Source organism: Emydura macquarii, unplaced genomic scaffold, assembly GCF_026122565.2.
Source record: "Emydura macquarii macquarii isolate MOO-44397 ecotype Brisbane River unplaced genomic scaffold, CSIRO-AGI_Emac_v2 contig_480, whole genome shotgun sequence".
Lineage (NCBI taxonomy): Eukaryota > Metazoa > Chordata > Testudines > Chelidae > Emydura > Emydura macquarii.
This window is the reverse complement of record NW_027130617.1, coordinates 8,950,857-8,966,454: the sequence shown is the minus strand read 5'-3', so window position 1 is coordinate 8,966,454 and position 15,598 is coordinate 8,950,857. Positions and strand designations below refer to the sequence as shown.

General features: G+C 43.6%; 1 protein-coding gene across 1 annotated transcript in view; it reads left to right on the top strand.

The window, feature by feature from the left end:
- Positions 1–9,681: 9,681 nt before the first annotated feature.
- ABCD3 (ATP binding cassette subfamily D member 3) overlaps positions 9,682–15,598 on the top strand; it is a 52,139-nt gene continuing 46,222 nt past the window's right edge. The window contains exon 1 of the mRNA XM_067538434.1: positions 9,682–10,145. Coding sequence (XP_067394535.1) covers positions 10,033–10,145 — 113 coding nt within the window. The 5' untranslated portion in view covers positions 9,682–10,032. The remainder of the gene's footprint in view (positions 10,146–15,598) is intronic.

The following is a 15,598-nucleotide window of genomic DNA, read 5'->3' as shown; positions in this document are numbered from 1 at the left end:
GGCTTAGCCTCTGCTGACCGCAGGAAACTATAAAAGTTCAAACCCAGGTAGCAGAGAGGAATTGAATCTACCCGGCATCCCGCATATCTCCTGGTCATGTCGGTTCGGCGGACTGACGCATCTTCCTCAGCCTGCTTTGCTGTGAACTGATCACTCACAGTGGCTCTCTCCTGTTTGCAGTATCTAAAGCAAACAGCAACTGAATTTGGCCAACATGGTATACCTGTATATAATGTTTGTGAGTATGGATTAACTGTTTTCTGTTTTGTTTGTTTTGTAACTTCTTTGGGGAACTCCAAAACCGGGCACCCTAGTGTCACACGCTGGCAGCCATGCATTGATCTGGAGAGATCACGAAACGCTAAAGTCTTGGGTGGCGCATTTTGTCCTTTCACGCACGGAGTTCTCCTGCCCTTTGCTATCACTGTTTGCTGTGCAATTGTTTGCTGTGAAACTGTTTATTATAAGGATAGAATTGTTTATTGTAAAATAAAGGGTTTATTGATTAAGCAAACCCCCAGAATCATCACTGTCTCGCCGACCCCCCACATCCCAAACCGAACCTATCTGAGAGCTTTTCTCTCCGTTTCCACAAAGCCAAGCTGGGTGTCTACCATATTTGCTATTCTTTCTGCACATCGGGATGGTTTGTTCCTGCGCCCTCAATAAGGTTTCTTTAAAATACAGCCAACTCTTTTGGATTCCTTTCCCCCTCATATTAGCCTCCCAGGGGATCCTGCCCATCAGCTCCCTCAGGGAGTCAAAGTCTGCTTTTCTGAAGTCCATGGTCCGTATCCTGCTGTTCTCCTTTCTTCCTTTTGTCAGGATCCTGAACTCTACCATCTCATGATCACTGCTGCCTAGGTTGCCACCCACTTCTACTTCCCCAACCAAATCATCCCTGTTTGTGAGTAGCAGGTCAAGAGGAGCACAGCCCCTAGTTGATTGCTCCAGCACTTGCACCAGGAAGTTGTCCACAACACTCTCCAAAAACTTCTTGGATTGTCTGTGCTCTGCTGTATTGCCATACATACCATTACTCTGTGGGTAGCCTGGGAGGAGGTATGGTGGTCAAACTCCCATTTGTGTGGAAATTCCTTTAATTCTTCCAAGTCAAACAGGGGCCTTTGTCAGTGAATACAAGGTCTGGAATGCCATGTTTTGCAAAGTGGGCCTTCAGTTTGCTAATCACTGACTTGCTGCTTGAGTCAGGCAGGGCATCAACCCCCCAAAACATTTAATAGTAATTGTGACCTGTCCGTGCCCAGGGCTGCCACCTGAAAATGCCACGGTCAGGGCAGGCTGTAAATGGAGAGCAGATTCTCCCAGCACTGGTGGGTGGCACTGAAGCCAGACTTCCCAACCAGCCACAAACTGTGCTTCTGAATCCCCACAGAAGCCAGTATACAAATACAGCCCCCTTCACTGCATTTCAGCTTCTGCCTCCCAAATCAGCACTAGGTCCAGTAAAGAGACCAGTTGTTTAAACTCTATGCTCTTTACTACAGAGGTTCCCTCTGACCCCAAAGGGTCAGCCACAGTACCAGATCAATATAAGTTTGGATCTTACCCAAAATACCACGCTGCCAGCCAATCCTTTAGTAACTAAAACTAAAGGTTTATTGTAAAAAGAAAGAAATAAACCATAAGAGAAATGTTAAAGGATTAGAGCAATTCAAATACATACAGATGATTGTAAGTCCATATACATCAAGTCTCTGGGAGAATTGTGGAGTTGCAAGCTTGTACAGTTCCTCCGGTATACATCCAACATCTGGATGGATGTAAGTCCTTCGGTTCAGTTGCAAAATGAATAGATCCAGAGGTAGGTGTGTGTCTGCAGCTGGACAGGAACAAAGACAAAATGGTTTCTGTGGTTTGATCTTATATACCTTCTGTCCCTGGCCATGCGGCCTGTGGAAACTTACAGGAACTAAAATGGAATCCAGAGTCACATGGGCCAATCCTGGTAACTCTTCAGGTATGCCTTTAATTTCTTCCTGGGCCCCTTGCATCCATGAGTGTCTTAATGGGCCATTAAGCAGGCTATTGTTCTGCATCCATCCTGTCTGAGTTGTTACCCAAATAGCACAATTTGAAATACAGATATATCAAATATATCTATAACTTCCATTTCACACATCACACATGAATATAAGTATTATCATCTTACTTAGCATATTATAACCTTCCTAACAGTACCTGACATGGCATAAAAAGCACTAAGAAGGGGCTTTGCCATGATTGCCTCTAGGGGTCTGTAGTCTGATTGCACTATTACCGGGTGGCCACAGGTGCACTGCTGGAATTGTTCTACTCCAAATACCATTGCCAGAAGCTCTTTTTCTATTTGTGTGTGTACCCCTGTTCAGTCTCTGACAGCTCTGCTCTGCTGGTATAAGAGACCTGCTGGTCCTGCAAAAGAGCTTACCCAATCTTTCTCTAATGCAGTGGTTCTCAATCCGCGGCCCAATCAGCACACAGCTGTGGTCTATGTAACAGCCTCAGGACCATACACATAATATATATATTGTGTCGATGCAGCCTACATAACACAGAGAGAGCTGCATATGTGGCCCACAATGATAAATAGATTCAGTACCACTGTTCTAATATATCATGCTGGAATGTTAGTGGCTCTCCTAGCTGGCAGTACTTCAGGACACAGGCATCCGTTATTATTTGTTTCAATATGTCAAATGGTTGCTATTGGACCTGTTTAGTGCTTGCAACATCCTCCCTGCCTTGTGACCTGACATATGAGTTCTGCTATTAAAGCCAGGTATAGACAGAACTTGGACAGAAAATTTATCATCCCCAAGAAGCATTTTCAAATCCACTGGAGCTGGCATATCTCTGACTGCCGCCAAAAAAGAAGGAGCCGCGCAAGTTTTGCGGTGGACAGTAGGACGCAGCGAGAATTCCGCTGGCAGGTGATTCAAATGTGTCCCACCAGTGGAATTCAGTTTGACACCCCTGGCAAAGATGAAAATGAAAAGTCCCTGGGTGCACACCCTAATCAAAATTCCCTGGGTGCACACCGTAATCAAATGTGCTGCACACGCCTATGAATACACAACAATGCAACATAGTGCTAGAGAACACTGAACAGGGAGAAGGCTGGATACATCCTAAGAATTACTTCTCACCAGTATGAGAGAGAAATCAAATGTAGCAGTACATCAGCATCCATTTTAGTTTGTAGACCAGAGATTTCAGATGAGCTTTATTCTCCTTGTTCCATGTGAGTTGAAAGGTCAGAATGGACCTGAGATTTCAATGGTACAGGATAATAGCACTTCTTTCTCTTCCTGATCATCTATGGTTCGGCATGTGAGCAGCAAAGTAAAATTGACAAGATGGTGACAAGATAACACTAAATTCCTTATTAATAAAATAGGCTTAGCTACTGATTACCTGCAAACTATGTGTGAGCCATCTGTAACTGTAACTGAGAGAGACAGGAAAAGGTTGAATGTAGGAAAAAGGGAATGTGGGTGTGGCACATCACCATTTTAGGCCTCTTCAGGACAAAGGGCTAGGTGGTGTGTGTGTGAGGTATTGTTATGAGCTGGGTGAAACCTTGTTAAAGGTGAATTAAAACTTTGTTCAGACTGATGTGTGAACTCACCCTTCACTTAAGATAGTTGCTTAAGGGGCATCTATACCAAGTCTTAATAGAATCTGTGTAAACTAGAGTTATTTCTAAACTGAGTGCTACAATGGCACAGCTGTGACACCACAAAGATGCTGCCTATATTGATGGAAGGGGTTTTTTCTATCTATGTGGGTAATTCACCTCCTTGAGTGGTGGTGGTAACTAGGTTAATGGAAGAATTCTGGCTGCATCTACAGCAGGAGATAGGTCTGTTTAACTGTTGTGCTCAGAGGTGTGAATTTTTTCATACCCCTGACTGACATAGCTAGGTCAATCTAAATTTTAAGTATAGACTAGGCTTAACACCATGTGGATGAGTGGATCCACTTGCTATTATTACCAGGTTGGGGTGCATATTTGCATGTGAGGGAAGGCAGAACATATGGAAATTGAGAACAGGGAGGGGGCATAGAAAGAAAAAACCAAAAAAGCCAAGCAGTAGTTGGTGAACATACTGGGATCCTGGAAAAAAAGAGAGAGAGCACTTCTGGTTCTGTTGGCTAAAGAGGCTTGGGGCTGTCAGCTAAGAAACTGCTCTTTTTGTTCTTTGGAAAAAGCAGGTTTTTGTACATTCCTTGTAAATATACAAGATTGCATCAAAGAAAATATCAGACTACATCAATTTCTACCATCTGGAACATTCCCATGTCCATGAACAATAAGAGGGGCAACAGGGCCGGATTTCCAATTAAGCACATTAGGCACGTGCCTGGGGCGCTGGTGTTCTAAGGGCGAATAAACAGTGGCAGATTAGGGCCTACACCCAGGGGCCTCACTTGAGCACCAGAACTCTGTCCCTGCCACCTCCTCCTTTCTCCCAGGGTCCTGCTGACCTGCTCCTCCTCCTCCCACTGAGGCCTCTCCCCCTGGCCAAGCCAGAACTCAAGAGCCCAGGGGTGAGCATATTCCCCCCCTCACCTGGAGCTGGCCAAGCCAGTCACCCCAGCCCCTCACCCCCCATTGAGATGGCCCAGTCAATCCCACCTCTCCTCCATCACCCCTCTGTTACCCTCTGCACAGAAAAATGAAGGTCACCTCTAGGCAGGGGGGGGGCGCCAAAGATGCTATGCCTAGGGGTGTGTAAGGTGTAAATCCAGCTCTGAGGGGCAACAATAATACTTATATAGCATTATTCTTCTGAGGATCTCATGCCCTTTAAATATTATTGCATAATTCCTCAAAACATTGTGAGGTTTCTCTTAACATATGGGACAACTGAAGCACAAAGTGACTACCCACTTGCCCAAAGTATATAGTAAGTCAGTGGCAGAAAAAGAAGTAGATCCAGTAATCCTGACTTTAGAAAATGTATGCTCTGACTCTCTGTATGCTGACTCTACTTTATCAAAGGACCAAAAGTGGATTATGATTTACTGGGGCCCTGGGCACAAAGAACATTCGGACCGCTCACACCTCAGGGGGCCCAGGGACACTGGAACTCCATGGCCCAGGAGGGCTATGCCCACCCACTTTTTAATATGGGCGTAGTACCCTCGGGCAGGTGCAGAGTGACGGCAGCCCCTGCTAGCGGCGCCAGCCTCTTCATGGTGGGAGGCTGAGGTGGGCCTTAGCCCCCACTTCGCCATTGGGTGCTGCCCCTTGCTCTTCTTTCCTCTAAGGCCCCATCCCCTGGTCAGGCCAGAAGCCGGAACAGGGTCATGGTAAGAGCTGCCCAGGGAGCTGCTGTGAGAATCCTCAGACCCTACATCTGCCTTGGGCATCATGCTCCAGGAGGTGGGGACACAGATTGGGGGCTGCTCTTAGGCACCCCGCCCAGGGCAGGTAGAGGGTCTGGGGCTCCTCACAGTGGCCCGTTCTCCCTGGGGAGTCTTACCATGGCCTAGTTCTGGCCTCCGCCCCAGCCTGGCCAGGGGGCAGGGTCTCAGGGGAAGAGAAGGAGCAGGGGGCAGGGCCACATTTCTTTGTAGGTTCCAGCACTCCTGCAGGTGCCCCCAAATTGGCTGGAGCCCCTGGGCACAGGCCCACAGGGCACACGCATTAATCCGCCACAATGAAGGATAGGCAATTCTTGGGAGTAGATCATCACAAAGTTAACAAAAATACGTGCAGTGCCTGACAATGCAGAAAAAGGCATATATGCAGACACACTGAAGAAGCAAAGAGTGCAGAAGGCTGAGCCAACTGAAGCAAATTTGGGTCCACTATGAAGCCATTTGAGTACCTCTCCTTGCTACTTTTTCTTGCACCTCACTCCAAAATGCCTACACTGTTCCAGCTGTGGGCGGGTGATGAAGATGATAACTTGTCCATAACTCAGGGTTGCAGGGGGAAGGAGGTGACAGAGAAAGAATGGATAAAGATTTTCCTGTTTAACAGGTGGAACAGAGTATTGCCCAGCCCAGCCCAGTTATTCAGGATGGGTCCTAGGTTGAGGATTTCAAGGAAGCAGAGTTACCTGTAGGACTAGTTACTTTTGTAATAACTGAAAAAAGAAATCAGACTAAAGAAAAGTTCAGCTAATTTATTGGAATTTAGAAAACTCCCAACCACTGTTAGTTTGAAATATCCTTAAAGAGGAATCTTTTGTCGTTTACGTGTCAGTTAAGAGTAGCTGTAGAGAGTAGAGAATAGGGATGACAATCTGGATCTCTCTACCTTCTGTGATACAGCCAGTCAGATGTAGCAGGTCAGCCAAGAGGCAGGAACACAAGAAAACAAAGCACCTCCCTGGAGACAAAACAGTGAAGATAAACCTAGAGTGGTGACTAGCCAGAGCAGAGGCTAAGGCCTTAAGCAGTGAGAGAGAAGAAAAGAGGAACTTTTATGTGAGAAGAATGTCTGATGATCAAGGGCTGATCTACACAGTTTTTGTACCAATTTAACTATATTAGTTGAGATATAGTAGTTAATCACCTATTTATTAGTATACAAGTGTCTACCAAGGGGGTGCTCTGCTGATTTAAGTCTTGGTCTACTCAACAGTTTTGCTAGCATTACTATGTCAGCCAGGAGTGTGTTTTTTGGTTTGTTGTTGCTGGTTTTTTTTTTTTTTTTTAAAACAACCTCCAGCCCACATGGCTATGATAGGAACCCCCACAGGTATATGTAGCAACTATGCCAACAGAATGTGATTTGGGAAGATGGTATAACTCTGCCAGCAGAATATCATCTTCTGCCAGTTTATGCTGAATGAATATTAACCGGCTTTGCCAGCATAGCTATACAGGCTAAAGCTCTGTAGCGCAGACCTGGCCTAAGCCAGGTTGACACTAGAAACTTTTATTGGTATAGAAATATTGGTTATGGGTATGATGAATTCTTCCCCCGACCCAATTTCTATACCAGCAAAAACCCTAGTGTAGATGCAATTATATCAACATGAAAGTGGTTTTTGCAATATAGTTTTTTTGCTTGCCAAACCAGTATAACCTATATCAGCAAAAGCACTTTTTTTTGCTGGCAAACTGCCTACACCAGGAGGATTTGCTGGTATAGCTATTCTGGCAAGCCCTTTCTAGTGTAGACCTGTCTTTATACTGGTATAGTTATTCCCATTCTACACAGGAATAACTATTGTGGTATAATGCACTTTTGTACTGATATAACTGTGCCCACACTAGGGGTGGTTTTTTGTTTTTGTTTTTGTTTTTTTAAACCTACCACTTCAACTACCTAAAGGTAACTTTGGCAAAATCCACTTTAGTCACTTTCTCCTACCCCCAAAAATAAGGGTGTCACACAAACTAACTTGCACCAAAATAACTCAAAGATGTTTAATTCACATCTTTTGTTATTCCAGTGCAAGACTGTATATAGCACAGCTTTTAAAACTTGTGCAACTCTGCATGTAAAGATCTTGTTCTACATGCAAACAAGGCCAAACTAGAAAATAAATTTCAGAATGAAATATAAAACCCATTTCTTTGATCTAAAACTTTCCCAGTGCTTAAAAAAAAGAGTTCTCACAATCAGAGAGAAAAAGGAAGAAAAAATATTTTAAATTAAGGTGGTCTAACACCACAGTGGTGAGTGTGGTATAAATATGACAGGCTCTAAGAGCAAAAAGATAAAGAAGCTAGACAAGCAATCTGGAAGCTAGACAAGCAGATATTGTCTGAGATCATACACACTTTTTTTTGTACCTAAGACACCACAGTCCCTCCCTGCTGCCCAGAAATACAGAGGCATGTTTCAAAGAGTACATTTCCCATTTAGGTGCCAATTTTTTCAGCGGTTATTTAGGTGTCTAAATAGGAGTTGACCTGTCACATTCTGGGGTGCAGTCCAGTGAGGAGTTGCATCATCACCTGCCCTGAAACCTTGAGTGCCTCACAATGCTTTGCTGTTGTAGCACCCAAACTGGGCCATTCACAAACAACATGCAGGTCACACCTTGAGTGTCTATGTATAGCTGCAGCCCTGGTCCAACAACACTGACCCCAGCAGCCTGTCAGCAACATACCAGCCACACTCTGGCTTCCAGCAGCCTTGGTTACTACCTGCAGGATGACCCCACAACACTCCCAGTGTCAAATTTTCCCCCAAAACATGTGTTCTGCACTGTCCAACCTCTCCTGGACTGTTCAAATATTAAAAGTCCATTGCCCCATTGCAACTTTAATTGGAGTCACCAAACAGTTTAGTTTTAAACACAACACTGGATTACTTTTGATTAAAACATAAAACAAGTTGATTTAAGGTATTAAAGTCAGAAATGAAAAATAAAGATAAAGATAAAATGCTTTTTACTAGCTAAAAGTTATCAAACTAGACTTGGTTCAAGGTAAAATCCTTACTATAGGTTCTCAGCAACATTGCTGACCAAATTCTCAGCTCAGGAATGCCCCCAAAGTCAAAGGGCTGGTTCCTTTGACTTCTTAGGTGGAAGGAAGCAGGAGAAAGAGCAATCCCTAGGTGTTTTTGCCCTTCACTTCTGTAGTCCAGTCACCCTTTGAAAAGCATTTCCTCCTAAACTTCCGTTCCATTGTGAGGACAGGGAAGCTACATCAACACTACAGCACTTGCAGCTGCGCCGCTGTAGCACTTATGGTGGAGATGCTCTCTCGTTGGCTGAATAACTCCTGCCTCCATGAGAGGCGATAGCTATGTTGGCAAGAGAAGCTCTCCTGCTGCCATAGTGCTGTCTACAAAGGCACTTAGGTCAGTATAATTTACATTGCTCAAGAGTGTGGATTATTCACACCCCTTACTGATCTAAATTATGCCAAAGTGGCTTGTAGTGTAGACAAAGTCAGCGTCTCATGGTGAAAGAGGTTCTATGTTTTTGCTTGCCAAAATGCAGATCCAGCTGTTCCTGTCCCCCTTCATTGCCAAAGAATGGCCACTTGAAAGGTGATTGCCAATCAACTTTGAGGACACCTAGCTAGAGGTGCTAGCTTGTTCTTTGTCTTTGAGGAACAGATTTAGCCCTGTTCCAGACTTGTCTGGGAAACACATTTCAGTCATAATTTTAGTTTATGTTAATCACTTTACATATAATGTTGCTACACACATTTCACCATGATAATATTGACCAGCAAGCTATTAATTTTTAAATGATATCTCACAAGGCATTGTTTGTACAAAAATTATTACAACAGTGTGTAAGGTCTGAATACAGGGGTGCATTTCGTCACAGCCTCTTCTGAAAAACTGGCCAATCTCTGCTCTTCCAGTCTCTCACTACTACTTTATGAGTGCATCCACTGAACTCAATTTCTTAAAGATAAGCTGCAGAAGCAGAGGCTCAGGGAGCTGTAGGGTCTCACTGAGGTACAGAAGCAGAGACTCAGGAGAGAGGTGCAGGGACTCTGTGAGGTGCAGAAATGGAGGCTCCAGGAGGTGCAGGGGCCAATGCTCAGGGAGGTGCAATAGCACAGGCTTGGTTGAAGTGAAAGGGCTTGGTGAGGCAAGTGACTTGTCAAGCTAGCCACAGAGCTGGGAATAGAGCCCCTCACTCACAGCTGCCTTCTCCAAATCTACTGCAAACAACTGCAGGCCAGCCAGCCAGAGGCGACACTGTCTCTCTGGGGTTAGACAGAACAGCGGGAAACAGGGACCCACTGCGGTGTGTATGCAAAAGGGAATGAACCGTGGGACCCAGAAGCCGGCTGGGGGCCCCGGGGCCAGGCCGGCCCCTTAACAGCAGGCCCGGGTGCTGCCGAGGTCGCAGAGCCAGCAGAATATAGCCCAGGCCGCTCCCATCCACCGGCCACCGCCTTTCCCTCAGAGATTGACTGGGCGACAGCAGGAGCCGAGGCTGCAGTACCGGGGCCGGCCTGAGGTGGCGGGACCGAGCACTCCCGCCCGGCGCCCGGGCCTCCCGGCATTCCTCGCGCCAGCTGGAGTGAGTCGCATCGGCTCGAGTCAAGTGTCGGTTCAGGCCACAGTCCTCCGGCCGCCGCGCTCGCACTATGGCCGCCTACAGCAAGTACCTGACCGCGCGCTACTCCGTCGTGGCCGGTGCCACCGCCTGTGCCCTGCTCTGCCTGCTCAACAAGCGCCGGAGGGCGGCCGCCCAGCACGGGTAAGGGGGGCCCAGGCTGGCAGCGCTGGAGCCGGGGGGAGAGGCCGCGGTAACTTGAGTCAGGGCTTGTGGGGGGTGAGGAGCAGGACGGGAAAGGGTGGGGTGCAGCAGAGGGCAGGTTGGGGTCTGGAGAGGAGGGGACAGAGGGCAGGGTTGGGTAGGTGGGGGTGGTCAGAGGGAGTGAAAAAGATGGAGAGGTGGGCGGAGGGGTAGTTATGGCTTTATGGAGAGGAGAAGGAGGGGCAGACGGGGTGGTTGAGGTATTGAGACGGGGGGAAAGTGAGCGATGTTTGGGGTACGGAGGAGAAAGGCAGAAGTAAAATGGGGAGAGCTCTGCTGGTCTTCTACCCGCCCGACCCCAGGCCCGGCCCGGCGATTGCTGTGGTTTGTCTTGAATGCCAGAGGGTAATCTCCTCCCCCCTGTGCATGACACGTTCTCCCACGAAAACCCCTTCTGTTCAGCAGACAAAGCTGGCATTCTCCCTCACCACTCACTCTCCCTCAGTCCAGTAAGTGCTGCTGGCAAGAGAATTCACAGCCAGACAACTTTAAGAGCTAAGGTGAATTCTATTAATCCTTAACAAATAATGGGCCCTGTTGCACTGAACGGAGATTGGGCTGTGAATAAATGTAGCTCCATTTCTTTGCTATATGTTTCATCAAGAAAAACTTCAGGGAGATGGAGATCAGGCTCTGTAGCATATGAGGTTGAAGTTTTGGTATATTTGTTTTCGTATGTCATGGTGTTAGCTAGTCTGTATAATTGGAGAGTGAGTCGTGTTATGAAGATTTCCTGTTGGGGAAATGTAGGGTAAGGTGCGTGATACATTAGGAAGTAATAAATTCAACCTGCCCTTTGCTGTCATTCTTGCTGGATTGGGTGTTTGTACATATAGTACAAGCAGTGTCATACTTAGCACCTTCCCAGCACTTAACTTCAAAGTGTTGCACAAACGTAAACAAATCAGGGTGGTGGATCTAGAAGATTAAATGGTTTGTAACAAGATATACTGTCATAGGTGTAAATAGCAGATTTAAATAAGAATTTAGCAATGAATGAACAATAACTCAATTTTATTATATGTATCTCTCATATACACTATCATAAAAAGTCACAATATTAAAAAAATTAATTGATGCAGTGTGTATGAACAGCTACCAATAAAGCAGGTTCTGAAAAATGTTTGATGATGATGTGTTGCACAATGACAGGAACACTAAGAAAGGGCTCCAGCTATTGTAAAAAGTGGTCAGTTTATCAGAATGACAGATAAGGACAGCATTTCTCTGGTTATTTTTTTAATTCAACAAAATATGCCAAAGTAATTTGAGGTGAAAAGTCAAACTTGTGTTTCAAAATTAAAAGGTTTGTGGTCTAATAGGATTTTTGTAGTTATTTTTTTGTGTGTGTATGCTTGGACAGGTTGTTAGGCATAATATTGCTGTGCTGGTTTTTTCTGAGGACTTGGAAGTGGTGAGATGATAGAGGTATTCAGGAACTATAGTCCTAAATTTTCAGACTGTACATATCTAAATATATTATATTTCTACTGAAAGTAGTAAGAAGAAGGTCTATGTCAAATAGACTTATTTTCACTGACACCATTGAACATGCAGAAATGGGGTTGAACCTTAATTTAAGAGATTTGCATTTGGAATGTGTCGTGTGTGAGCCTTTGGGTTTTGCCAGGTGTAACTCTAAAAATACTGTTCCTAATGAGCATTTATATACTTTAGAGAGGAGCCTAAATGCTGCTATTACAAGATGAATTAGAATGGTGCAGAGTTGTACACAGGTTTGGGGAGGAGAGAACTTCCAACTAATTAAACAGGTGGTTTGAACCAAAACTATCTGCTCTAATTTGGCCCTCTTTCTCTGTTCAGATTGCCAAAGATGTTTCCAAGCCCTTAACATGCGTCTTAATTGCTGTAAACTCATTCACCCTACCCTAGTTGCTGCAAACTTGTCATCCTCAAATCTAATCCGAATGCTGTTACTAAAATAATCTTTGGTGTTTGTCATTTTGATCATGTCACCTTCCCCTCAGTATTTCTCCACTGGCTTCCTCTTTTCCAAAGCATCCAATATGTCTCCTGCTGTATTTTTATGGCCTCTGCAACTTAGTCAGACCTTTCCTAGTAGTTCTAATATCTTATTGTGCCATCATCTCCAGTCCATCACGTACCCATACAATTATCCCACAGGAATCTATGCTTTTTTCCATGATGTCCCTTTTACCTTAAACAATCTTTCCCCCCAAAATCCATTGAGATACTACCTTATTCTCCAGACTTTTCCATAAGACTGACTTCTGCTGTGAAGCTTACAGAATGCTCCCTGTCAAAAGCTAGGCAAATGGTGAATAACGGTGCACACAGTGTAAGTCTACAGGAAAGCACACTCTATTACTGTAGTCTTGCCCTGCCTGCAGTCATATCAGTTTTGTTCACCAATTGCATCTTGTCATTAATCTAGTTTGTAAAATATTTGGGACAGGGATTGTATTACCAGGTTTTTTTAATAGGGCCTTTATGAGCTACTAAAATATAAATAATAATAAACAGTAAGCCCTTGTGCAGTACTGAAAAAATTAATTCCAAGTGCTCTGCACCATTTAAGTCCTCTGAGGCTCTTCCCCAGGGTGTAGGTGTATTTGCGGAGGGGGGCAGAGTGGGTGTGCTGGGGGCTTCTTGCTTGTCCTGAATAGGCCTCTCTAGAAAGAGCAATAGAATGGAACTATGGATCTAGTGGCTAGGTAGCTGAATAAGATGTGTGGAGGAGTTGTGGCCCACTATTCCAGCTTATTGGTTGGTATTTTTGGTGGGTGGAATTCTTTCCTTTATGTAGTTTCTTTGCCAGTGCTTGATAACATTGTGCGAGTGTAGGGAAAGGTGAATTTCACCTTAAAAATTTCTGGACTTTGAAATCCTGTTTGCGGAATATCATGAAGGATGGTATAGGTATTGCAAACCCTATTTTAGGAATAATATAATATAAAATAAAGGTTAGAAAAACATTTTCTTAAATAAAGAGTTGCTTGTTCAGAGAGATTCAGAATACATGTATCTTGTACTAAGTGTCATGGTATCTTTCCTAATTTTGCTTTATATTAGGCAGTTGTGGGAATGTTTCTTCTCTGTGAACTTTCACCTGCTTTTCTGTTGCCTTTGGGATAAAGTATGATTCAAGTCATACATTAATATGCAAGTACCTAAGTTGGCGTAATAACCATATATTGCATATCTTAGAAGAGGAAAGGTCAATTACTACCTTCCAGTTGAATGTGTCTCAACATTTTAATATCTGCAAAGCTAATGAGTGATGTTATAAAGGTTAAAAATGTAGTGACATTTAGAAGCATTTGTTCTTTTGCATTGTGATACATTCTCCTAAACAGATCTTGCAGAAGTTTTTAAAAAGAAGTGGTACAAAAAGTTATTTACTGGAAGTAATTTATTAGTATTCTATATTAATACCTCTGACTGAAATATCCATATAGTGGAATGTTTCACAATGAAATGTCCTGTTTCTCAATCAGTATTATCCCCTCAGACATAATTTTTATTTGTTAGGAGTGGACTAGACTTGTTTAGTTGACTTCCAGAGCTGAGGCTATTTCATATAAATATAAGTGAAGTTGTGGCTTCTGTTAGAATTTTAAACGTTAGATATCCATGGTACATGGAATCTAGTATTATTTGAGAGACTATATCATGCTGAAAAGTGTTTTTCCCCCCTTGTATCATGTGCATCAATTAAGATTTGTTGCTGTGAACAAAGGTTATTCCAATAATGGTGATCAGTGTCTGACAGCTGAAAATTGTTGCTTCCATTAAAATAACTGACTCTCAAAATCTGTTAGTTTTTAAAAAGCAAGAGGTTCTATTCTCCATGGCAGCCATTGAAAGAAGTTAAAAACAAACCAAGAATAAAAGCCTGCTTCACATTTTGCCCCCTATCACCCGAGATCAAGAAGCAAGTTTAATCTTTTAGTATTTTGTCACAAAGAAGTCTGATTTTTTTTAATGGATATTCGTTTGATACTGATAAATAATTGATACTGAAATAACAATTGGATGAACCATGAAGTACATGGAAAATATTGACCAGTGTGTGTGTATGTATGTGTATATAAACCCAGTTTTTCCCTGTGAAGAGACCTTTGAAAGTGATCGTATGATGTGTTTGTAATATGAACAAATAGATTCTGTAGCTCAGGTGAAAACCAATATATTCTCTACTGTTGACCTAAAACACACTTGGAGCCAGGTCCTCTTAGTTGAAAGGTAATGCATTATCTGATAACACTACTTATGCTCTCTGATTACCATGTGATCAGCATACCATGTAGAAAAAGAAGCCTGGAAAAGCAATAAAATGTTTGCTCAGAGCTTGACTACTCTAGAAATTAAATCTCTTAAAGAAACTTGATATTGATTCTAATGTTTCAAGTAATGAGAATTGGTCATCATTTTTTTGTCATAAAACTTGGTTGAGTAAAAATTCAGCTAAAGTAATATATTTTACTTATTGACTGCTGATAGTTGATTGGCTTTGTACAAACATAGGTAATATGGTTCCTGGTTCAAAAAGGGTTGTATGCTACTTTTTGTTAGCATTTCTAGCTTACATATAAAATATATATCTCCAGTGAGTGCTCTTTGGAAATAAGTGTCTACTGAGGTTACTTTTTAATAATAAAACGTGGGTCTAGTTTAAAAGAAAATGCAATACCTGTTGATTAGCAGTGTTAGAGAGCTTTACACATTAGTTTAAACTTTGTGCTTGTCTACCCAGGGGTTTAGTCCACACTAACTTGTGTTGGTCTGGTCTGAAAATGCCTGAGTAAACACAACACGACTCCTTAGAGTGCTCTAACTCTGCACTTACTGTGAACTCTCTAGTTCTCATTCAAAGAGTACTAAGTTTGATGCAGATTGAGCTAGTACAGTTTGTTGTTCATGTGCGTATACTGCTGCCGCATGCCACTATGATAATCCTCTAGGAGCTATCCACACTACTTGGTGAGTGTCTATGATTGAGCTGTCTGTTTACCTGTTTGCCCTCTGCTGCTCTGGAGCCAAGCTGTCCAGATGGCCCCTTCTCTGTTTAAAAGCTGGCTCAGTCCCAGGGTTGGCTTATTTGCTGGATATTCCTCCTGCAGCCTTTACAACATGCCTTGAGCAGTTGCTTGGAGCTGCTTTGTGACCCTAGATCTCATCGCCATCTGGGGAGAAACAATGGTGTAGGAAGCTCTTGGGCCTAGCCACTGGAATAAAGATGGGTTTGTGGACATTGGTAGTCAGCTGTCTGAGAAGGGTCACAACTGGGATGCCTTCCAGTTCCAGATAAAGAGCAAACAACTTAGGAGAATTTACATGAAAACCAGGGATAGTAGGAAACCGCCTAGCTGTGGATATATAACCTGTCTATTTTTTGAGGAGGTGGACGT